This window comes from Hordeum vulgare, chromosome 1H (assembly GCF_904849725.1).
Source record: "Hordeum vulgare subsp. vulgare chromosome 1H, MorexV3_pseudomolecules_assembly, whole genome shotgun sequence".
NCBI classification, from domain to species: Eukaryota; Viridiplantae; Streptophyta; class Magnoliopsida; order Poales; family Poaceae; genus Hordeum; species Hordeum vulgare.
In genome coordinates, this window is record NC_058518.1 from 448,455,578 (window position 1) to 448,479,171 (window position 23,594).

Sequence of the window (23,594 nt, forward strand, 5' to 3'; positions counted from 1 at the left end):
AGTACATATGACTCTAACAAAGACGATAAGTCCAAACAGTTCCGGAGGAAAAGGTGGCCAACTGGCATTGTCCAAAAATTCACCATTTCGTAGCATTTCAAAGGTGGTCTGCCATTGTCCAAAACTTTACCTTTTTGGGTTGCACATAGCATTTGATTTCCCATGCCACAGTGTTGACGGGGAGGTGGAGTAGGAGTTCACACGCGTACTACCACCATCCCGTCGCATGCGCCTTCCTCCCTACTATCCATAATGCATAATGGATGCGATCAAAATAGCAAAATCTATATATGAGTACATATGACTCTAACAAAGACGAGAAGTTCAAACAGTTCCGGAGGAAAAGGTGGCCAACTGCCATTGTCCAAAAATTCATCATTTCGTAGCTTTCCAAAGGTGGCCAGCTGTCATTGTCCAAAACTTCACCTTTTTGGGCTGCACATAGCATTTGATTTCCCATGACACAGTGTTGACAAAGAGGTGGAGTAGGAATTCACACGCGTACTATCACCAACCGGTCGCCTGCGCCTTCCTCCCTCTATAAAACCCGACGGCAAACCACGGTATGACGACCATCCAAAGCACAGCTCGCAACTTCACAAGTCACAACACCGTGCTAGCTCGTCCCGCTCCCCTCTGATCACCGCACCACCCCAGCTAGCCCCCATGGCGCCCACGGCGGCGGGAGCCCGAGTGCCCCTGGCGGTGACTGTCTTCGTGGCGGTCGTGTCCAGCATGCTGCTGGCGCCCGCGGCGGCTGACCTGGACGGTGACCGTGACGCGCTCATGGCCATGCGGAGCGGCCTGCAGGACCCTGACGACGCACTGTATACCTGGACCCCGGAGCTAAATACCTGCGACTGGTCCTATGTCACCTGCGACGGCCAGGCCAACCGCGTCACCGAGATGTGAGTGTGGCGACACCGATCCTTCTTCCCTTCCATACTGCTTCCGTTCCGTTCAGTCGTAGTGTATATTTCTGGACGCCTCGTTCTCTTCATCCGATTTTCAATACGGGGTTTCTTTGTTCTGACAGAAAAATCGGCCATAAGAACCTGTCCGGACCTCTACCGCCGGAGCTCGGCAAGATGGACCAGCTAAAGAAACTGTAAGCCTTTCTATCTGACCCAGCCAGTGATGATGGATTAAAATGTGGGCACCTACCCTGTTCAGAAAAAGTATTACTGTATATACTAACTCCTATGCATCTGCTCAAAATTACAGGTGGATCTCGTGGACCAACATCCAAGGAACGATCCCTGAAGAGCTGGGCGACTTGGAGAATCTGAAGTCCCTGCACTTGCACAACAACACCCTCTCAGGGCAAATACCTGCATCGCTCGGGAAACTCAAGTCTCTGGAACAGCTGTGAGTCCATGATTTCAAAAGGTTTTCCATCGTGTTTTTCTTTTCAAGCGTCGATCGAGTTGTCCGTGATTCTCATAAAACAAGGTTGGCTCTGAACTCTGAACATTTATAACCTCCTAATACTAATGACGGACTGCACGATGATAGGCACCTTCAACAGAACCGCTTGACCGGCCCGATCCCAAGCGAGCTGGCCGGGCTGCCCGATCAGATGAGTGTGTAAGTTGGACGATTTTCTCAGCATTTAATTCCAGTTGTTTTCTTCTCTCTCGACGATCAATCCAGTGATCTTCATCTTGATCGTTCCTCTGTCCTGTTTCGCTCGCAGGGATCTCTCAAGCAACGATCTCTGCGGCCCGATTCCGACACACGGACCGTTCAACAACATCCACCCCCCGAACGGGTAATAAGCATAGCACATTATCTTCTGCCTCGAGTATATATATACTGCGATAAACTGATCGATGCTCGTGATTACCAAGTGCTGACTGTTGCGCGCATGTCCCATCGCTAATTTGGTGCAGCCTCGCCGACAACCCGCGGCTGGGCGGCAACTGCTAGACCGACGAACGGCGGCCCGCCGGAGTGAAGAATAAACTGGCAGCATTGCAGCCAGAGAAGCCGGCGGCGCAGTTGCATTCGAGAGCGAGGTTAATTTAGATGCGTGCCAGTGCAGGCATGTTAATTTATGTATGCTGTGTGCAAGCCGAGATCGACGGTCGTTGTGGGCTTGTATCTGGCTGTTGCCATACGTAATAGATGATATTAAGTTGCTGCTCCATCGAATCTATTCACTGTGTTTCGTTGCCTTGGGTGCTTGACTACATTCGTTCGTTTTCGTTCCTGTCGCGCGGGCGCAGTACCGCGACGTTGCTATATAAAATGATCATAGGTCAAATTTGACGAATGGCTCTAGTACTTCCGAAGCTAAATTGAGTTATGATTTGATTTGAGTACTATAATCTAGAGTTAAAACAAAACAAAACACAAAATCATTTTTAGTTAGCAAAATTTACACAGCTCAACTGTGTGTGTGGATGTTACTTGGCAGGTGCCCACTGCCTTTTGAGTTAGCAGCCACTGTGCAATCAGACTGTGATGAACATGTGTTTTTTAATGATTTGATGTTAATTTTCCATGATACGACAAAATCCAAAAAATAAACTCTCAAAAGCCTCACGCGCCTGGACAACAGGCATGTCTGCTGTGAATCAGCTGAGTCCTAAATTTTGTTGTGAAAAGAGTAAGGAAGACAGGTATTTTGCTCCAACATTTTTCAAGAAAAGCAAATGTTTGCTCTCTCAATTTTACCAAAAGTCTATATTTAGTCCCTCATGATTTTTTGGGTGACATTTTATCCCCCGTGTCTCAAAACCACGTATCTTTCGTTCAAATACCGGTTTGAGGGGAAACCGGCCACATATCACTTGTTTTCTCCCTCCCGAGCTCCTGGTCCACCTGTCAAGCACCTTGCATGTATCGAGTGTCCGCCGCTCGAGCCACCACTCCCAACCTCAAATTTAAGAGCTGCTGGAAAGGCAGACCATTTTTCTAGTGCCCAAAAACGTCCTCTCTTCATACCTAAAACTAGGGAACCAATTTATGGGGCTGCCGTTGAAGATGTCCTAAAAGGAAAGCATAAAACGCTTGTGAGTTCTTAACCCCCTCCGAGGATGGTCGGTCGCATGAGAATATATGTTGCCTTAACAACAGACCGTGTGATGCGTGGACCTTCGGAGACCCCTTCAAATACAAAGTGTTTTTCTTAGAAAAGGAGGTCGAAATCTCCGGCCTCTGCATCATTCCGATGCACACAATCATTCTTATTTATTGTTAAGCAAAACAACAAAGTAAAGTCAACTATGACCGGAACATTACAAGATGTGAAATCACTAGTGTTGTTGTCATTGTAATATTTTGCTGTTCGGTCCTTTGTAATTAGGAGGATGTCTAAAGTCTCCAGTTAAAACATGTAGCAAGAGACAGAACACACTGAGACAAGTTCTTTTATAGTATACTCCTGCACTGTCACTTATTGTCGTTTATTTTTTTTATCCGACGGTCCAAATTACACAACACCACAATAAAATTCTTGTACTCCGTATTATATTTGTACTTTTGTTTAGGTACACCCCTGAACACATCAACGGTCGAGATTTGCCGTCCTAGTTGGCTTCTTCTAGTCGTCTAGTATTCGTTTTTCGCTCCAGGGACCTTCAGAGTCTTCGCATCGTGGAGTTGTCTTGCTGGAGTGGCTGGTCTTTTGTGGACTGGTACGTGGATGTGCCTTTGATCTTGACGGAAAATTAAGTCTGTTTTGGATTGGTTCAGGAAGGTGTTTGTGTGAACTTGTGTTAGGATAAATATACTCGCGGCCCTCTCACAATCCAACTCCCCAAAGCTTGTCCTTTTGAGTGAAACAAGACATGACGCTAACAAAGTTCAGAAGATTAAGTGAAGACTAGGTCTGAAAGGTTTTTGTGGTCTTTCAAGCAATGGTCTGAGTGGGGGTTTGGCTCTCTATTGGGACGTATCTCTACAAGTTTCAGTTCTTGACTCTCGTTCCCGACATATTAATGTAATGATTGATGATAACAGCCGTGCTGTTCGATGGAGAGGTACACTTGTCTATGGAGAACCTCATGTGGAGAACAGGCATTTGATGTGGGACTATCTAAGAAGGCTTCAGAGTGTTCTGGATGACCCCTCGATGGTGTGTGGCTATTTTAACGAGGCTATGTGGCAGCATGAGCACTTCTCAACGTCCATGCGTGCTGAAAATCAAATGACATCATTTCGAGATGCCTTGACGGATTGAACTATGAGATCTTGGATTTCTTGGTGCTCCCTTCACTTATGATAATGTGCAGCATGTTAACGCGAATCGATCGTGCTTGTGCGGATGATGTTAGCTTAAACTTCAGTTCAGGTTAGCTTCAGGTTCAGTTTAGCTTCCAGTTTCGTCAGGAAATAACACCGAGCTGCGCCTCGGGTTTGTTAGAACTTGTGCGGCGCCTTGATCCGATCGTGCGATGGCACGAGTGCACGGTCAAGACGCCATGGCGGGCGACGCACGGGGGGCGCTGGGATGGCAGCGCCTGCTACATGATTGTGGCCTATTTCTCTGCGAAATCAGTTGTAGATCGGTTGAATCAATTGAATAGAAACACAGAAAAGCTGCAAACAGTTGGCAGCGCAAAAGTTTCAGTCTCTCCATTTTTCTTCCTCTCTCACTCTCCGGCGATAACCGGAGTTAGCTGTAGGGCGGGGCCGTCTGACAATTGGCATCAGAGCCTAGGTGCCTGATCGACCTATGAAGATGACAGGACCGGCAGCCCGAAGGAGAAGAACCTGACGGAGGCGGGGAACAGCGGCGGCGCCATGGTTGTACACCAGAGGGTCGTCCGTGACACCGACGGGGCGTGGCCTATGCTGACACCCACGAACTACGGCGACTAGGCACTCACAATGCAGGTGATGCTCGAGGCGCACCAGCTCTGGGTCACCATGAGTGAAGGGACCACGGAGCGGGAGACGGATCACACAGCAATGGAGTGCCTGCTGCGGTTTGTGCTGCCTGAGATGGTATCCAAGCTCGCCGTAAAGGACACGGCGAAGGATGCCTGGGACACTATCAAGACGATGCGGCTAGGCGTGAGCCGTGTACAGGAGGCCAAGGTGACGACGCTCCATCGTCAGTACTTGGCGATCAAATTCAATGACGACGAGAGCATCGACGTTTTTGGTATGCGTCTATCCTTCCTGGTCACTGAACTCGAGCTATTAGGTGACAAGATCGACGAGCCTGCCGTCGTTCGCAAGTTTCTCTCGGTCGTCCCCGGTGCGTACTCGCAGATGGCGTGAGCGATTGAGACCCCAGTCGACCTCAACACCCTGGCGCTCGAGGAGCTGATCGGGCAGCTGAAGGCTGCCGAGGAGGAATATGAGCTGAACGTGGCGCCTAGCGCCGGTGACAACAATGGCAAGCTGCTCCTCAGTGAGGAGTGGTTTGCACGCATGAAGCTGCGTGAGGGCGACGTCTCTTCGAGCAGCAACATCCATGGCCGTGGACGTGGTAGAGGCCGCGGCCGTGGGTGCGACGGCCGTGGCCATGGCAATGGTCGCGGTACAAGCTTCAGCAACAAGTCAAAGGATATCTGCCACTACTCCAAAAAGGAGGGGCACTGGGCGCGCGAGTGCAGGACACGGATCAAGGAGCAGGTGAACCTGGTCCAAGCCGGAGGCGATGAAGAGGAGCAGAGCCTACTGATGGCCCAAGCCTGCGGGTTGTCCGACCACAACCATGACGGCGTGGACGAGACCCCAGTACAGCTTGTCGAGGACTCCGCTCAGGTCCATCTCGGGCACGAGGGGAGCGGCAGCGGCGGCGACGGCGTGTGGTACCTGTACACGGGCACGTCCAACCACATGACGGGCGACCGCGGAGTCTTTGTCGAGCTCGACACGAGGGTCACTGGCACTGTCAAGTTCGTTGATGGTTTCATCGTCAACATGTGCGGCCGAGGGACGATTCTTCTGATGTGCAAGACCGGCGAACACCGCACGGTCACCGGGGTGTACTACATCCCACAGCCGCGCTCTCACATCATCAGCCTAGGCCAGCTCGATGAGAGCGGCTGCCAGGTGCTGATCCAAGATGGAGTGCTGCATGTACGTGACCAGTAGCATCGTCTCCTCGCCAAGGTAATGAGAGCTCCCAATCGTCTGTATTCCGTTGTGCTCCGGATTGGGCAACCTGTATGTCTCGGAGGCGGCATGGACCTGTCATGCCCGCTACGGGCATCTCAACTTCGACGCGTTGCGCAAGCTGGCGTGCCAGGACATGGTGTGCGGCATGCCCGTGGTCGAGCTGGTGGACAAACTCTCCGACGCGTGCCTGGCCGGCAAGCAGCGGCGCTCGTCATTCGTGCAGCAGGCCAAGTTCTGGGCCCAGGAACGGCTGGTGCTCGTAAACGGCGACCTGTGTGACCCGATCACGCCGGCAAGATCGAGTGGGAAGAAGTACTTCCTCCTGCTGGTGGACGACGCCATGAGGTACATGTGGCTCGTGCTGCTCGCTTCGAAGGATGAGGTTGGAGCGGCGATCAAGCGTGTGCAAGCTCACGCAGAGTCTTAGTCTGGGCGCAAGCTGAAGACATTGCACACAGACCGGAGGGGGCGAGTTCACGTCCGGGTCGTTCACGGCGTACTGCGCCGAGCTGGGGGTCATCCGACACCTCACTGCACGATACTCACCAGAGCAGAATGGTATGGTGGAGCGCCGGAATGGCACGATGGTGGGGATGGCCTGGAGTCTGCTGAAGGCCAAGCACCTCCCCGACGAGTTTTGGGGCGAAGCGGTCACTACAGCGGTGTTTCTGCTGAACCGTTGATACGTCCATTTTGCATCATGTTTTCATGTTGATATTTATCGCTTCTTTGGCTGTTATTTCACTTCACGTTACAATTCTTATGCCTTTTCTCTCTTATTTTGCAAGGTTTACATGAAGAGGGAGAATACCGGCAACTGGAATTCTGGCCTGAAAGTGGAGCAAAGTTGAGATACCTATTCTGCGCAACTCCAAACGCCGTGAAAATCAACGGGGATTTTTTTCCCAATTTATCAAAAATACTGGGCCGAAGAAGTGCCAGAGGGGCACCAGGGGGTGCCCACAAGCCTGCACGGCGCGGCCACCCCCCCAGGTCGCGCCATGCGGGCTTGTGGGCAGCCCACTGGCCCTCCTCTTTTGCTATATGGAGGGTTTCGTCCACGAAAAAATCGAGGAGGAGCTTTTTCATGGTTTCGCCGCCACCACGAGGCGGAACTTGAGCAGAACCAATCTAGAGCTCCGGCAGGACGATCCTGCCGGGGAAACTTCCCTCCCGGAGGGGGAAATCGTCGCCATCGTCATCACCAACACTCCTCTCATCGGAGGTGACTCATCACCATCAACATCTTCATCAGCACCATCTCATCTCCAAACCCTAGTTCATCACTTGTAACCAATCTCCGTCTCGCGACTCCGATTGGTACTTGTAAGGTTGCTAATAGTGTTGATTACTCTTTGTAGTTGATGCTAGTTGGATTATTTGGTGGAAGAGTTTATGTTCAGATCCTTGATGCTACTCATTACCTCTCTGATCATGAATATGATTATGCTTTGTGAGTAGTTACTTTTGTTCCTGAGGACATGGGATAATTCATGCTAATAGTAGTCATGTGAATTTGGTATTCGTTCGGTAATTTGATATGTTGTATGTTGTTTTTCCTCTAGTGGTGTTATGTGAACATCGACTACATAACACTTCACCATTATTTGGGCCTAGAGGAAGGCATTGGGAAGTAGTAAGTAGATGATGGGTTGCTAGAGTAACAGAAGCTTAAACCCTAGTTTATGCGTTGCTTCGTAAGGGGCTGATTTGGATCCACTAGTTTAATGCTATGGTTAGACTTTGTCTTAATTCTTCTTTCGTAGTTGCGGATGCTTGCGAGAGGGGTTAATCACAAGTGGGATTCTTGTCCAAGTAAGGGCAGTACCCAAGCGCCGGTCCACCCACATATCAAACTATCAAAGTAACGAACGCGAATCGTATGAACATGATGAAACTAGCATGACAGAAATTCCTGTGTGTCCTCGGGAGCGCTTTTCCTCTTATAAGACTTTGTCCAGGCTTGTCCCTTGCTACAAAAGGGATTGGGCCACTTTGCTGCACTGTTTCTACTTTTGTTACTTGTTGCTTGCTACGAATCATCTCACCACACAATCACTTGTTGCCGACAATTTAAGTGCCTGCAGATTTTGCCTTGCTGAAAACCACTTGTCAGATCCTTCTGCTCCTCGTTGGGTTCGACACTCTTACTTATCGAAAGGACTATGATTGTGTAACGGCCAAGATGCGGTCCTTTCCCATCTGGGGGTCGAGGCCCCCGAATAGGAAAGAAGCGCATCTAAGCGTTTCGCAAGCAGGTAACATAGCGCAAATACTAAATAAAGTAGACAATTCGGGATTCAACTGTCTTCTTATTAATAACTCATAGTACAACACAGATACAAACAAGGTAGTTTCGCTACGGACTACAAAACATGGAAAATGCTATGCTACCCTGCTGCACGCCCACGATCACGACCACGCCTCAGTCCTCTGGATAGTTCACGTAGAGGCGGTCTGTCTCCTCGTCGTACTGCCACGCCAGCTGGGTGCCGTCGGGATCATCTGTCTCTGGGGTACCTGTACCTGCTGGGAGTTTCGGAGGAATCCGTGAGCCACGGGGACTCAGCAATCTAAGACCTTGGTGCCAGAACTAGTCATGTTATTAGGTAGGGTAAGGAAGAAGTGTATGAGGCTGCAGCATCCTAAGCTTGATTAAGTGGCTAACTTACGCTAAGTAGAAGTGAAGGTGGCCTACACTAGCGGTCGGAATTACTTGATCACTAAGTGATCCTGAACACCTACCTACGGCATTCATAACCCCACCGTGTTCCCGATCGAGGAGAGATCTTCGAAGGGACAGTCACGGTTACGCACACAGTTGGCAGTTTTATTAGTTTAAGTTTAAGTTCACTAATACCGGATGTTAACAAAATACTCCAAGTTGCCACATAACCGCGGGCATGGCTTTCCGAAAGATTAAACCCTGCAGGGGTGTTCCAACTAGTCCATCACAAACGAACACAGGCCGCAAAGGCATCCTCTATCACGAATCTCGCGATCTCGTCGGATTCCTTAGAGTAAAACCTCAACTCTGGGGGAAACCAAAGCTTCACTGGGATTCCTATACGCAAGATATACCGCTAAGGTAAGACAAGGCTAGCAGGACCTCCCGACGTGTCGACGACCCTGATAAGAGCCGCGTATTTCAGTCTCAGGACACGCCGGATAAGCGAAGCGTACGGTGGCCAGAGAAATCTCCCGAGTTGCCCCGAGATGGCCCCGCACGGTGCTCTAGTTTGGACCAACACTCATGAGGAGCACTGGCCCGGGTTGTTGATTAAAATCCTCGGGGTAGCTATTCCCTATGCAGTTTATTATTAAGTGATTAGCAAATTAACACCAAAGTTGGGTCCTGCCGGACAAGCCTTAGCACTACGCGATTTATCAAGGGGGTCCCCATAACAACCCCGAACGTGTTAGGAGCGATCATTATGGAATCAAACACCGGTAACCGGTAACTAAGGCGGCAATAACAGAACAAAGCACCCGGCAAAAGGCTAGGCCTCCCGTTATTAACCAAGTATATAGGTGCACTAATTAAATAACAAAATTTAATGTATAATGATATCAAGCTCATGTTATCACATGAGTCAAAGCACCTGCAACTAGCAATGCTAACATTAGTAGCTGAGCAAGCCTACTTAGCCATACAAGTTTGCTAGGAAGGAGAACGTGTCGGGGAACATCGCATGGGAAACAAAAAATTTCCTACGCGCACGAAGACCTATCATGGTGATGTCCATCTACGAGAGGGGATGAGTGATCTACATACCCTTGTAGACCGTACAGCAGAAGCGTTAGTGAACGCGGTTGATGTAGTGGAACGTCCTCAGGTCCCTCGATCCGCCCCGCGAACAATCCCGCGATCAGTCCCACGATCTAGTGCCGAACGGACAGCACCTCCGCGTTCAGCACACGTACAACTCGATGATGATCTCGGCCTTCTTCATCCAGCAAGAGAGACGGAGAGGTAGATGAGTTCTCCAGCAGCGTGACGGTGCTCCGGAGGTTGGTGGTGATCTTATCTCAGCAGAGCTCTGCCCGAGCTCCGCAGAAACGCGATCTAGAGGAAAAACCGTGGAGGTATGTGGTCGGGCTGCCGTGGAAAAGTCGTCTTAAATCAGCCCTAAAACCTCCGTATATATAGGTGGGAGAGAGGGGACCTTTCCTTGGGGCTCAAGGAGCCCCAAGGGGGTCGGCCGAGCCAAAGGGGGGAAGGAATCCCCCCCAAACCGAGTCCTACTTGGCCTGGTGGGTGGAGTCCTTCTTTCCTTTCCCACCTCCCCTTTTTTTTTCTTTTCTCTTTGATTTTTCTTTCAATGCGCATAGGGCCCTTTTGGGCTGTCCCACCAGCCCACTAAGGGCTGGTGCGCCACCCTCAAGGCCTATGGGCTCCCCCGGGGTGGGTTGCCCCCCCCCCCCCCGGTGAACTCCCGGAACCCATTCGTCATTCCCGGTACATTCCCGGTAACTCCGAAAACCTTCCGGTAAACAAATGAGGTCATCCTATATATCATTCTTCGTTTCCGGACCATTCCGGAAACCCTCGTGACGTCCGTGATCTCATCCGGGACTCCGAACAACATTCGGTAACCAACCATATAACTCAAATACGCATAAAACAACGTCGAACCTTAAGTGTGCAGACCCTGCGGGTTCGAGAACTATGTAGACATGACCCGAGAGACTCCTCGGTCAATATCCAATAGCGGGACCTGGATGCCCATATTGGATCCTACATATTCTACGAAGATCTTATCGTTTGAACCTCAGTGCCAAGGATTCATATAACCCCGTATGTCATTCCCTTTGTCCTTCGGTATGTTACTTGCCCGAGATTCGATCGTCAGTATCCGCATACCTATTTCAATCTCGTTTACTAGCAAGTCTCTTTACTCGTTCCGTAATACAAGATCCCGCAACTTACACTAAGTTACATTGCTTGCAAGGCTTGTGTGTGATGTTGTATTACCGAGTGGGCCCTGAGATACCTCTCCGTCACACGGAGTGACAAATCCCAGTCTTGTTCCATACTAACTCAACGAACACCTTCGGAGATACCTGTAGAGCATCTTTATAGTCACCCAGTTACGTTGCGACATTTGATACACACAAAGTATTCCTCCGGTGTTAGTGAGTTATATGATCTCATGGTCATAGGAACAAATACTTGACACGCAGAAAAACAGTAGCAACAAAATGACACGATCAACATGCTACGTCTATTAGTTTGGGTCTAGTCCATCACGTGATTCTCCTAATGACGTGATCCAGTTATCAAGCAACAACACCTTGTTCATAATCAGAAGACACTGACTATCTTTGATCAACTGGCTAGCCAACTAGAGGCTTGCTAGGGACAGTGTTTTGTCTATGTATCCACACATGTAAATGAATCTTCATTCAATACAATTATAGCATGGATAATAAACGATTATCTTGATACAGGAATTATAATAATAACTATATTTATTATTGCCTCTAGGGCATAATTCCAACAAAACGGTGTTTGGGCTCATGGCATATGAAGAGGCAATTTAATTTCAGTGGTAGGCAGCGAGCAATATGACATGGAAACGAAATTAACATAACAAGTCTAGAGATGGAATCAAGGTCATATCATCTTGCCTGTGATATCGTCAGCTTGGAATGGTTCTGGTTCGTCCTGCACGTACTCTCCTGACTCCACGTATTCGTTCTCCGATCCCGGTGCTACCCAACATAAGAATAACAGCCAATGAACAGCAGCACCACAAGATGCAACAATCACATGATGCATGAGAAGAAAATTGAGCATGCACCACTATTTCTATCACTAGCACAAACAAAATAAACTACTGCAAGTCTCTGGACAGTACTGTACACTAAGCTATTCTTACATGCATGAGAATGACATGAACAATTGCGGCTCGTGAAAACGGTGCAAAACCATATAAAGAACATTGCAAACGGAGCTACGGATCAATGGGAATCAACGAAACAAGATATGAAGCTCTACGTGGAAGATTCAACACCACACTCACAATTGGCACAAATCTGGTATTCCCAGGTTGCTAAGACATATAACAACCCAACAAGAATGGATTGGAGCAAGGGAGAACACCACAACATCAACTAAGCACACACATTGATCAAAATGACTACACTACACAATCTGCCACAATCTGCATCTTAGCTCTTTGGGAGCTACATGCAACATAGCTACAGGCCTCCAAACATGAAAAATAATATATGTGGCTGTTGCCAACCAAGAAGACTACAAGCACCAGCAAGAATCAAAGCAAAAGGAATTAAACTCTAGAAGATACAAGGCCACAAACTTTCCCAAAACCATCATATCTCAGGGACTTAGTGAAAATTCCTGCACCTGAGTTTCTGTCTCTGTTCTGAAGCCTTTTGTCAGCAATCAAAACACAACCTACTGGACTTCAAATGATTTGAAATTTGACAGAGAGCTTCACAAGCATACCAGGTTAAAAATCCTAGCACTGAACTAAGGCTAGATCTCAACACAATGACCAGCACATCCTCATCTATAGGAGAAGAAAATGTTTCTAGAATCTCAGACTTAGTGAAATTCCAGATTTCACTAAGCTGGAATTTTGCAGCGACATGCCCACTTTGTCTAGGCATAGTTTGCACACACATAACATCAAGTGATAAATGACACCACTTTGATGTAGAGCAAAACCCCTACTACTATCACACAAAAGCTCATGCCCTTGGGCTCCACCTATACCATGGAATCAAGGAACAAACTTGCAACAAATCTGAATATGCCAACTCCATAAAGTAACCTACTAAGACAACAACTAGAAAGGTTGAGTTGATGTGCACAATGACAAAGTGACATGGGGGTTTGAACCCCATGTTTGTGTCATGCACATCAACAACACAATTACTTCTCTCAAGTCACCCCACACACACAACACCATGCCCTCTCACATATGGACATGTGAAGGTGCATAGTTTTGCAAGGGGGGAAGTTCCACACACACATATATATCATCACCACAAACCCCATCACAAGCTCTTAACCCCAAGAACAACATGAGGGGGGAAACTACTATGCAAGTGACATGGAAGCATCACCTCTCAAATACTTCTAGTAGGTAACACATGTGGTGTGCACTCACTACAAACACATCTCTATACCTACACCATCAACTTCACTTACAACTCCTATGCACACATGCCTACTTGCAATCACACCATCAACATAAACTAGCAAGATCACATACACACACATATCACTTAAGCCACAAACACACACACATATCACTATTCTAGTGTGTGCAAAACACACACACAAATACAACCTGCACCCAGCTACACTAGCAGGAAAAGAATTAAAAAGGCCACCTTGATGTCTATGCATAAGAAAAAAAGTAAAAAAATATAAAAGAAAAGCAAAAAAAAAATATGCATCAGGGGCTCCTGGGAATCGAACCCAGTACCTCTGGTACACAGCAACAACACCTAGCCGCTACACCACTGCCACTGTGTCGACAGGGTACGGGAAGTAAACAGGGTAACCTGTCCCTGTTGTTACTGTGCAATTTAAATCAGCAAAACCAAAAGAGTGCCGAGGGGGAATCGAACCCACGCCCTCCATCAGGCACGCCACGCTAGTTACCACTGGGCTACGAAACGGTGTCTGAACCACTACGCGCTGCGAAACAGAAGAGGTAACCTCCCTGCTCATCTGCTACCGACGACTGACCGGAAGAGGGGAGGGGTCTCGCCGGCGATGCGAGCCAAATACAGCTCCGGCTCGTGGAGGGGAGGAAGCCCACACCCACATGAACCCATTCCATGTCCTAACTACTCCCGAGGGACGCTACAACGGCATGTCAACGGTGACCAGCGACTCCGGCGACAGAGGCAACGCGCGCAACGAATCTACGGCTACGGTGCTCGATCTAGCACAGGGAGGAGGGAGGAGGAGCACTACCTCACGTACGGGTCGAGGAAGAAGCGCCCGTAGAGGAAGTAGCAGGAAGAAGGGCGCGGAGCGGCGGAGCTCCTCGGAGAAGGAGCGCCTCCGGGAAGAAGACGAAGCAGGGTCGGGGAAGACGATCTAGCGGCGGGAACGAGCCCGTGGAGAGGCCTGCGAGCTCCTGGACCTCTCGACATGGAGGAAGAGGTACCACAGCGACGACGGCGACCTCCTTCATCCGTCGTCCATGGCGGATCCGCCTCGCTTACCTTGCTGTGACGATGCAGAGAGGAGGGAGATGAGATCTGGGTGGAGCGGCGGCGGAAGGGGGAACCCTAGCCGAGGCACGGACGCCAAGGTTCTTTATAGGGCGAGAGGGGAAGCGAGGGGCGCGCGGTGGCCATGTGCGCGTGCTCTCTCCGGTGGAACAGGGGGGAACGGGAGAGAGAGGATGACAGGAGGGACCCACTGCCTCGCTAGAAAGGAGGTGGACGACGACGGACGCGTGACGGGCTGCGAGGGGAAGGAGAAATGGGCCGCTAGGTGGGAGGGAGCCCACTTAGCGCGCTAGATACAGAAATAGAGCCCCCTGTCTATTTCCTTTTTAAAAATAAAACAGAGAAAGAAAAAAAATAGGCACAAGACAAAATAAAAGGGATAAAATCAAATGAAAAATTGCCCTGGACCTGAAAATGAACCAGCTATTTAAATAAAATACTTCCAGCATTTATGGGGCTATTTTCATAAATCCAAAACAGCATTTATTTATTCTGTTTTGTGATTTATATTCACCCTCAAGACCAAGAATAAAACTCCAAATCATCACATCATCATCTCCACAATAACCTCTAAACACAAGACATTTTAAAACAACTTTTGGGAAGATGGAATTTTGAACATGAGATAATAGGAAAGGGAAAGGGTTTGAAATTGCAATGAGCTTGAAAATACCTAGCAACCACTCCTACACACCACACACCATCATCACATGGCATCAACACATGAAATTACAAGACCCACTCTAAGACATGGCAAGGTATAGATGCAAGCAACACAAGGCATGTTAAGAATGGTATGACATGGATGCATGCATGCAAAAGAAGAAATACAAGGTGACACATGAAATCACAAACATGCATAGATAGATCTCATGACAAAGTCAAGGTGGTCCCACATGTAAAGTTACAAAAAGGGAAAGCTTTACACTTGGGGCACTACAAATTCTTCCAAGCTACAAAGAAGATCTCGACCTCGAGATGTAAGACTGAAAGAAATCGGGAAATTCGGAACGGAGGTGATCCTCGCGTTCCCATGTAGCCTCTTTATCGGAATGATGTGACCACTGCACTTTGAGAAACTTCACAGTCTTGTTACGGGTCTTGCGCTCAGTCGCCTCGAGAACCGCAACTGGATGCTCACGATAAGAAAGGTCAGGCTGAAGGTCGATATCTTGAAGATGCACAGTGCGCTCGGGGTTCTTGAAACACCTCCGAAGCTGAGAAACATGGAACACATCATGGACATTTGCAAAGGTTGACGGAAGCTCGAGCTGGTACGCAAGGTCGCCCCTCTTGCCAACCACTCTGAACGGACCAACGAAACGAGGCGCAAGCTTGCCTTTGATGCCAAAGCACTGCATACCCTTCATAGGCGACACCTTGAGATAGACAAAATCATCAAGCTCATACGACATGTCACGGTGCTTGCTATCGTAATAGCTCTTCTGACGGGACTGAGCTACTCTGAGGTTGTTGTGGATGATCCGACACATCTCCTCAGCTTCTTCTATCATATCATTGCCAAGGATCTGACGCTCGCTTGTCTGGGACCAGTTGAGCGGAGTACGACACTTCCTGCCATAGAGAATTTCAAACGGAGCCTTGCCTGAACTAGCTTGATAACTGTTGTTATTCGAGAACTCCGCGAAAGGCAGACAATCCTCCCACTTCATGCCAAAAGAGATAACACAGGCTCTCAGCATATCCTCAAGAACTTGATTCACTCTCTCCACTTGACCATTAGTCTGAGGATGGAACGTTGTGCTGAAGCGGATCTTCGTGCCCATAGCAGACTGAAAGGAGTCCCAGAACTTGGATTTCGGAAACCCGGTGACGAAGTCCATCTCAATGTGATCAAACTTCCACTCGGGAATCGGCAAAGGCTGCAAGAGGCCCGCAGGTCTTTGATGTTCTGCTTTCACCCTCCGACATACATCACACTCGTTTACGAATTGCGCAATTTCACGTTTCATACGAGTCCACCAGAAAGTCTACTTCAAGTCATGGTACATTTTGGAACTTCCAGGATGAATGGAGAGCAAAGAGTTATGAGCTTCTTCCATGATCACCATCCTGAGATCACCTTTCGGGACGACAAGGCGATCCTCGAAAAACAATGTGTCCCTGGCATCAACAGTGAAACACTTATACTTGGGAAGACTCTTTCCCACGCCAATCTTGACCTTCTTCACCATAGTGCCAAGTAGCTGAGCTGCTCTGACCTGATCTTCCAAGGTAGGAGAGATCTGAAGGTTCACAAGAAAACCTTGAGGAACTAGCTGGAGATTGAGCTTCGTGAAAGACTCAGAAAGACCCGGCTGGAGAGGTTGCAGAATTAGACTGTTGCAATATACCTTCTTGCTCAATGCATCAGCCACAACATTTGCCTTGCCTGGCGTGTACTCAACACTCGGATTAAAATCCTGGAGCATCTCCACCCAACGTGTTTGCCGAAGATTCAAGTTAGGCTGAGTGAAGATATACTTGAGGCTCTTGTGATCGGTGAAAACTTCAACCTTACGTTCCAACAAGAGATGTCTCCAAGTCATCAAGGCGTGCACAACAGCTGCTAGCTCGAGATCGTGCACAGGATAGTTCTTCTCCGCAGGCTTCAGCTGCCTGGAGGTATAAGCAACCACCTTCCTATCTTGCATCAAGACTGCACCGATACCCTGGAGAGAAGCATCGCAAAAGACCTGGTACGACTTGGAATCATCCGGAGGGGTCAATACCGGAGTGGAGGTAAGCTTCTCTTTGAGTGTATCAAAAGCCAGTTGACACTCTGGAGACCAAACATACTTGACACCCTTCTGAAGAATACTAGAGAGCGGCTTGGCGATTTTGGAGAAGTTCTCAACGAATCTTCTGCAATATTCGGCAAGACCGAGAAAGCTTCGAAGTTCCTCCACATTCTGCGGAGGTTCCCATTCAACAATGGCTTGAACCTTGGACGGGTCAACCTTAATGCCCTCGGCAGAGATAATATGCCCAAGATAAACCACTTCTTTCAGCCAGAACTCGCACTTGGAAAACTTGGCATACAACTTGTATTCTCTTAGTTTATCAAGCACCAACCTGAGATGTTTCTCATGTTCTTCCTCATCCTTAGAAAAGACCAGAATGTCATCGAGATAGAGCAAGACAAATTCATTCTTGTATGGAGAGAAAATATAGTTCATCAATTGACATAAAGTCGGAGGAGCATTGGCCAGACCAAAAGACATGACCGTATACTCATACGAGCCAAAACTAGTCCTGAATGTCGTCTTCGGAATGTCTTCCTCGCGAATGCGAATCTGATGATAGCCCATTCTGAGATCAAGCTTGGAGAATACTTTAGCACCTTTCAACTGTTTGAACAACTCATTTATGTTCGGAAGTGGATATTTGTTCTTGATTGTCTTCTTGTTCAATGGGCGGTAATCGACACACAGCCGGTCCGAACCATCCTTCTTCTTGACAAATAGAACACCACATCCCCACGGAGACGAGCTTGGTCTGATCAAACCCAAACGCTCCTGCTCATCGAGTTGCCTCTTGAGTTCCTTCAACTCTTCTGGACCCAGCTTGTACGGCCGTTTGCACACTGGCTCTGTGCCTGGCTCAAGCTCAATGACAAACTCAACTTCACGGTGCGGAGGCATGCCTGGTAGCTCTTCAGGAAACACATCTTGATATTCACAGACTACTGGAACTTGCTCAATAGGATTGATCTCACCCTTTTCATTCAAGGAGAACAAATGGATTGTATCATCGCGCGCCGCGAATATAATCACATCCTCCGAAGAGTGGGTAAGCTTCACTTCTTTAGCTTCACAATCAATTGATGCCTTGTTCATGGCCAACCAGTCCATACCAAGAATCAAGTCAATGTAGGAATTACCCAAGACATACGGGGACGCCAGAAAGGAATAATTGCCCATCTTGATAGAAGCATCGGGAACTCTACAATTTGACCTCATCTGAGTAGCCGGAGAAACAACACCCAAAGGTCTATGCAAACTCGTCGAGGGAAAATCATGCTTGATGAAAGATGACTTTGACATAAAGCAATGCGAAGCACCAGAATCGAACAAGACTTTAGCAGGAAAATCATTGAATAGGAGATTACCCATGATCACATCAGAGGAGTTGTCTGCTTCAGCTGCATTCACCATGTTGACTCGAGCTGATCTGGGATTGAATTTGACAAGAGCGTTGCTGGGAGGTTTGCCTGGAGGAGGAGGCGGCAGACGGAGCTGAGAAGTACATCTGTTGGCAAAGTGACCCTTCTGCCCACATTTGTGACAAGTGACATCTGCTGGCTGCCGGAACTGAGACTGAGGAGGCCCTTGCTTCTGATGCTGGTATCTCTGCTGAAAGCGAGGGTTGGGTGGGTGGGAAGAACCACGTCCACCTAAGTGCTTCGGCTGCTGCGAGTGCCGAGGAGGAGGAGGAGAAACCCAAAACCTCCGTTGCTTCTGAACCACCTGAGTCGAGGAAGAGCTGGAATCTCTGAAGCGCTTCTTGGAGTTCTCCACCCTGAGCAAGGCTGCCTCTGCTCTGAGAGCTAAGTTGTAGAACTTGTCAAACTCCTGAGGATCGTGCAAAGCAAGCGCTAACTGCAAATCCTCCTTTAAGCCACCCCTGAACTGATAGATCTTGCTCTTCTGATCCGGAACATCATGCAACGCGTAACGGGCCAGCTCGTGGAACTCGACATTGTACTTGTACACAGAATTGTTGCCCTGCTTTAAACGCCTGAACTTCTCACGCATCTCCTCAACAAAGCTGGAAGGGATGTAGTGGGACCTGAAGTCACGACAAAACTCATCCCAAGTCATCACCCTGCCACCTCTGGAGTCCTTAAGCTGCTGCCACCAAATCGAAGCCTGCCCTTTCAACTGAAACGTAGCAAACTTGACATAGTCCTCCGCACGCACATTGCTACACTCGAAATGCTTGTTCAAATCACGGATCCAATCTTCCGCATCAAATGGCTGGTCGCAAGAAGTGAACGTCTTAGGCTGGTTTGACAGGAACTGACTCAGACTGGCGAAGTGATTGCCACCCTGCTGGAAATTTCCCTGCTGATGATTGGCTCTCTCCTGGATCAACTGCAACAGCATCTGAGTGTTTGCATTAGTAGCTGCCATCATCGCCTGCCAGGCCTCTGCAGGAGGAGGCGGCGGCGGAGGAGGAGGAGGAGGTGGAGGCGACATATCCTCACGCCCTGGGGTCTGACGAGTCGGTGGAGCCATCCTGAAGACGGACAACATATTAGTCCACACAATAATTGAAGATATTGCTGAATCAAAAGACAGAATATCTGAACAGAATTTAGCATTGCACTCGAATCACATAGCAAGAGTGCATCCTCAAAGTAACAGACGACAAAATTCCGATAAGGACCACTGCAAACAAGTGTGAGCTAGAACTGCTCGGAATAGACATATGACCGAGATTTCCCAAACCTCAATCAAGCGTCTGTAGGAAGATAGTCCTATAAGATACTACTAGATATCCCACCTATGAATTCCCGAAATAACTAGTCATGCAATCAGGTACACGGATATAAGGAGTATTTCACACAACTCCTAAACTAACCCGTCACCTGTATCACATCCTTCAACACACAACCAGCATCTCGGACCTTCATCTACAACAGATCCTCGTGACCACAACGATACAAAGTGTGGTAATACCCCCGAACAATCTACACCAGTACTGGGGACATCGGGGTTATCTCACCACTACCCGTATTGAAGCAATAACGAACACCGTCCATTCTTAGATACTCAGAAATCTGAATGATGGCGATGTGCGCGATAATCCCTGGAGCTCAACTCCCCTGATACTTAGAGCAGATAGGAGGCACCAGGACAGGATTCCGTCACATCAAAATCATATAGATTTCACAAATACCCGTGTGATCCTAAAAAAATTTTGAGCGAGAAAAGGAGTAGAGTTAAAGATATCCTAAGACGGGAACCTCACCAGAGAAAAGAAGAGGAGAAAAAAGAATCCTACTCTCCGATATAACTAAGACTCAAAACATTTTCTAGACTCGACTCGGCCAAGTACGATCACACAAAGTCTCCTACGGCCGTAAGGCTCTGATTACCAACTTGTAACGGCCAAGATGCAGTCCTTTCCCATCTAGGGGTCGAGGCCCCCGAATAGGAAAGAAGCGCATCTAAGCGTTTCGCAAGCAGGTAACATAGAGCAAATAGTAAATAAAGTAGACAATTCGGGATTCAACTGTCTTCTTATTATTAACTCAGAGTACAACACAGATACAAACAAGGTAGTTCCGCTACGGACTACAAAACATGGAAAATGCTATGCTACCCTGTTGCAGGCCCACGATCACGACCACGCCTCAGTCCCCTGGATAGTTCTCGTAGAGGCGGTCTGTCTCCTCGTCGTACTGCCACGCCAGCTGGGTGCCGTCGGGATCATCTGTCTCTGGGGTACCTGTACCTGCTGGGAGTTTCGGAGGAATCCGTGAGCCACGGGGACTCAGCAATCTAAGACCTTGGTGCCAGAACTAGTCATGTTATTAGGTAGGGTAAGGAAGAAGTGTATGAGGCTGCAGCATCCTAAGCTTGACTAAGTGGCTAACTTACGCTAAGTAGAAGTGAAGGTGGCCTACACTAGCGGTCGGAATTACTTGATCACTAAGTGATCCTGAACACCTACCTACGGCATTCATAACCCCACCGTGTTCCCGATCAAGGAGAGATCTTCGAAGGGACAGTCACGGTTACGCACACAGTTGGCAGTTTTATTAGTTTAAGTTTAAGTTCACTAATACCGGATGTTAACAAAATACTCCAAGTTGCCACATAACCGCGGGCACGGCTTTCCGACAGATTAAACCCTGCAGGGGTGCTCCAACTAGTCCATCACAAACGAACACAGGCCGCAAAGGCATCCTCTATCACGAATCTCGTGATCTTGTTGGATTCCTTAGAGGAAAACCTCAACTCTGGGGGAAACCAAAGCTTCACTGGGATTCCTATACGCAAGATATACCGCTAAGGTAAGACAAGGCTAGCAGGACCTCCCGACGTGTCGACGACCTTGATAAGAGCCGCGTATCTCAGTCTCAGGACACGCCGGATAAGCGAAGCGTACGGTGGCCAGAGAAATCTCCCGAGTTGCCCCGAGATGGCCCCGCACGGTGCTCTAGTTTGGACCAACACTCATGAGGAGCACTGGCCCGGGTTGTTGATTAAAATCCTCGGGGTAGCTATTCCCTATGCAGTTTATTATTAAGTGATTAGCAAATTAACACCAAAGTTGGGTCCTGCCGGACAAGCCTTAGCACTACGCGATTTATCAAGGGGGTCCCCATAACAACCCCGAACGTGTTAGGAGCGATCATTATGGAATCAAACACCGGTAACCGGTAACTAAGGCGGCAATAACGGAACAAAGCACCCGGCAAAAGTCTAGGCCTCCCGTCATTTACCAAGTATATAGGTGCATTAATTAAATAACAGAATTTAATGTATAATGATATCAAGCTCATGTTATCACATGAGTCAAAGCACCTGCAACTAGCAATGCTAACATTAGTAGCTGACCAAGCCTACTTAGCCATACAAGTTTTCTAGGAAGGAGAACGGTGTTTGGGCTCATGGCATATGAAGAGGCAATTTAATTTCAGTGGTAGGCAGCGAGCAATATGACATGGAAACAAAACTAACATAACAAGTCTAGAGATGGAATCAAGGTCATATCATCTTGCCTGTGATATCCTCAGCTTGGAATGGTTCTGGTTCGTCCTGCACGTACTCTCCTGACTCCACGTATTCGTTCTCCGATCCCGGTGCTACCCAACATAAGAATAACATCCAATGAACAGCAGCACCACAAGATGCAACAATCACATGATGCATGAGAAGAAAATTGAGCATGCACCACTATTTCTATCACTAGCACAATCAAAATAAACTACTGCAAGTCTCTGGACAGTACTGTACACTAAGCTATTTTGACGTGCATGAGAATGACATGAACAAATGCGGCTCATGAAAATGGTGCAAAACCATATAAAGAACATTGCAAACGGAGCTACGGATCAACGGGAATCAACGAAACAAGATATGAAGCTCTACGTGGAAGATTCAACACCACACTCACAATTGGCACAAATCTGGTATTCCCAGGTTGCTAAGACGTATAACAACCCAACATGAATGGATTGGAGCAAGGGAGAACACCACAACATCAACTAAGCACACACATTGATCAAAATGACTACACTACATAATCTGCCACAATCTGGATCTTAGCTCTTTGGGAGCTACGTGCAACATAGCTACAGGCCTCCAAACATGAAAAATAATATATGTGGCTGTTGCCAACCAAGAACACTACAAGCACCAGCAAGAATCACAGCAAAAGGAATTAAACTCTAGAAGATACAAGGCCACAAACTTTCCCAAAACCATCAGATCTCACGGACTTAGTGAAAATTCCTGCACCTGAGTTTCTGTCTCTGTTCTGAAGCCTTTTGTTAGCAATCAAAACACAACCTACTGGACTTCAAATGATTTGAAATTTGACAGAGATCTTCACAAGCATACCAGGTTCAAATCCTAGCACTGAACTAAGGCTAGATCTCAACACAATGACGAGCACATCCTCATCTATAGGAGAAGAAAATGTTTCCAGAATCTCAGACTTAGTGAAATTCCAGATTTCACTAAGCTGGAATTTTGCAGCCACATGCCCACTTTGTCTAGGCATAGTTTGCACACACATAACACCAAGTGATAAATGACACCACTTTGATGTAGAGAAAAACCCCTACTACTATCACACAAAAGCTCATGCCTTTGGGCTCCACCTATACCATGGAATCAAGGAACAAACTTGCAACAAATCTGAATATGCCAACTCCATAAAGTATCCTACTAAGACAACAACTACAAAGGTTGAGTTCATGTGCACAATGACAAAGTGACATGGGGGTTTGAACCCCATGTTTGTGTCATGCACATCAACAACACAATTACTTCTCTCAAGTCATCCCACACACACAACACCATGCCCTCTCACATATGGACATGTGAAGGTGCATAGTTTTGCAAGGGGGGAAGTTCCACACACACACATATATCATCACCACAAACCCCATCACAAGCTCTTAACCCCAAGAACAACATGAGGGGGGAAACTACTATGCAAGTGACATGGAAGCATCACCTCTTGAACACTTCTAGTAGGTAACACATGTGGTGTGCACTCACTACAAACACATCTCCATACCTACACCATCAACTTCACTTACAACTCCTATGCAC

At 48.0% G+C, this 23,594-nt stretch overlaps 1 protein-coding gene across 1 annotated transcript; it reads left to right on the forward strand.

The window, feature by feature from the left end:
- Window positions 1-560: 560 nt before the first annotated feature.
- Window positions 561-2,147, forward strand: LOC123413626 (leucine-rich repeat protein 1-like). Its single transcript, XM_045106563.1, has 6 exons — window positions 561-908; window positions 1,037-1,108; window positions 1,225-1,368; window positions 1,516-1,587; window positions 1,697-1,771; window positions 1,893-2,147. The coding sequence occupies exons 1-6, from the start codon at window positions 667-669 to the stop codon at window positions 1,927-1,929; spliced, it is 642 nt and encodes a 213-aa protein (XP_044962498.1). The 5' UTR covers window positions 561-666; the 3' UTR covers window positions 1,930-2,147.
- The last annotated feature ends 21,447 nt before the right edge of the window (window positions 2,148-23,594 follow it).

Excerpts from the sequence above, each read along its gene's own strand:
- LOC123413626 (XM_045106563.1), top strand. The coding sequence starts at position 667 with ATGGCGCCCACGGCGGCGGGAGCCCGAGTGCCCCTGGCGGTGACTGTC. Across the intron at positions 1,109-1,224 it reads ATGGACCAGCTAAAGAAACT|GTGGATCTCGTGGACCAACA; the intron begins GTAAGCCTTTCT and ends TCAAAATTACAG. Across the intron at positions 1,369-1,515 it reads CTCAAGTCTCTGGAACAGCT|GCACCTTCAACAGAACCGCT; the intron begins GTGAGTCCATGA and ends GCACGATGATAG.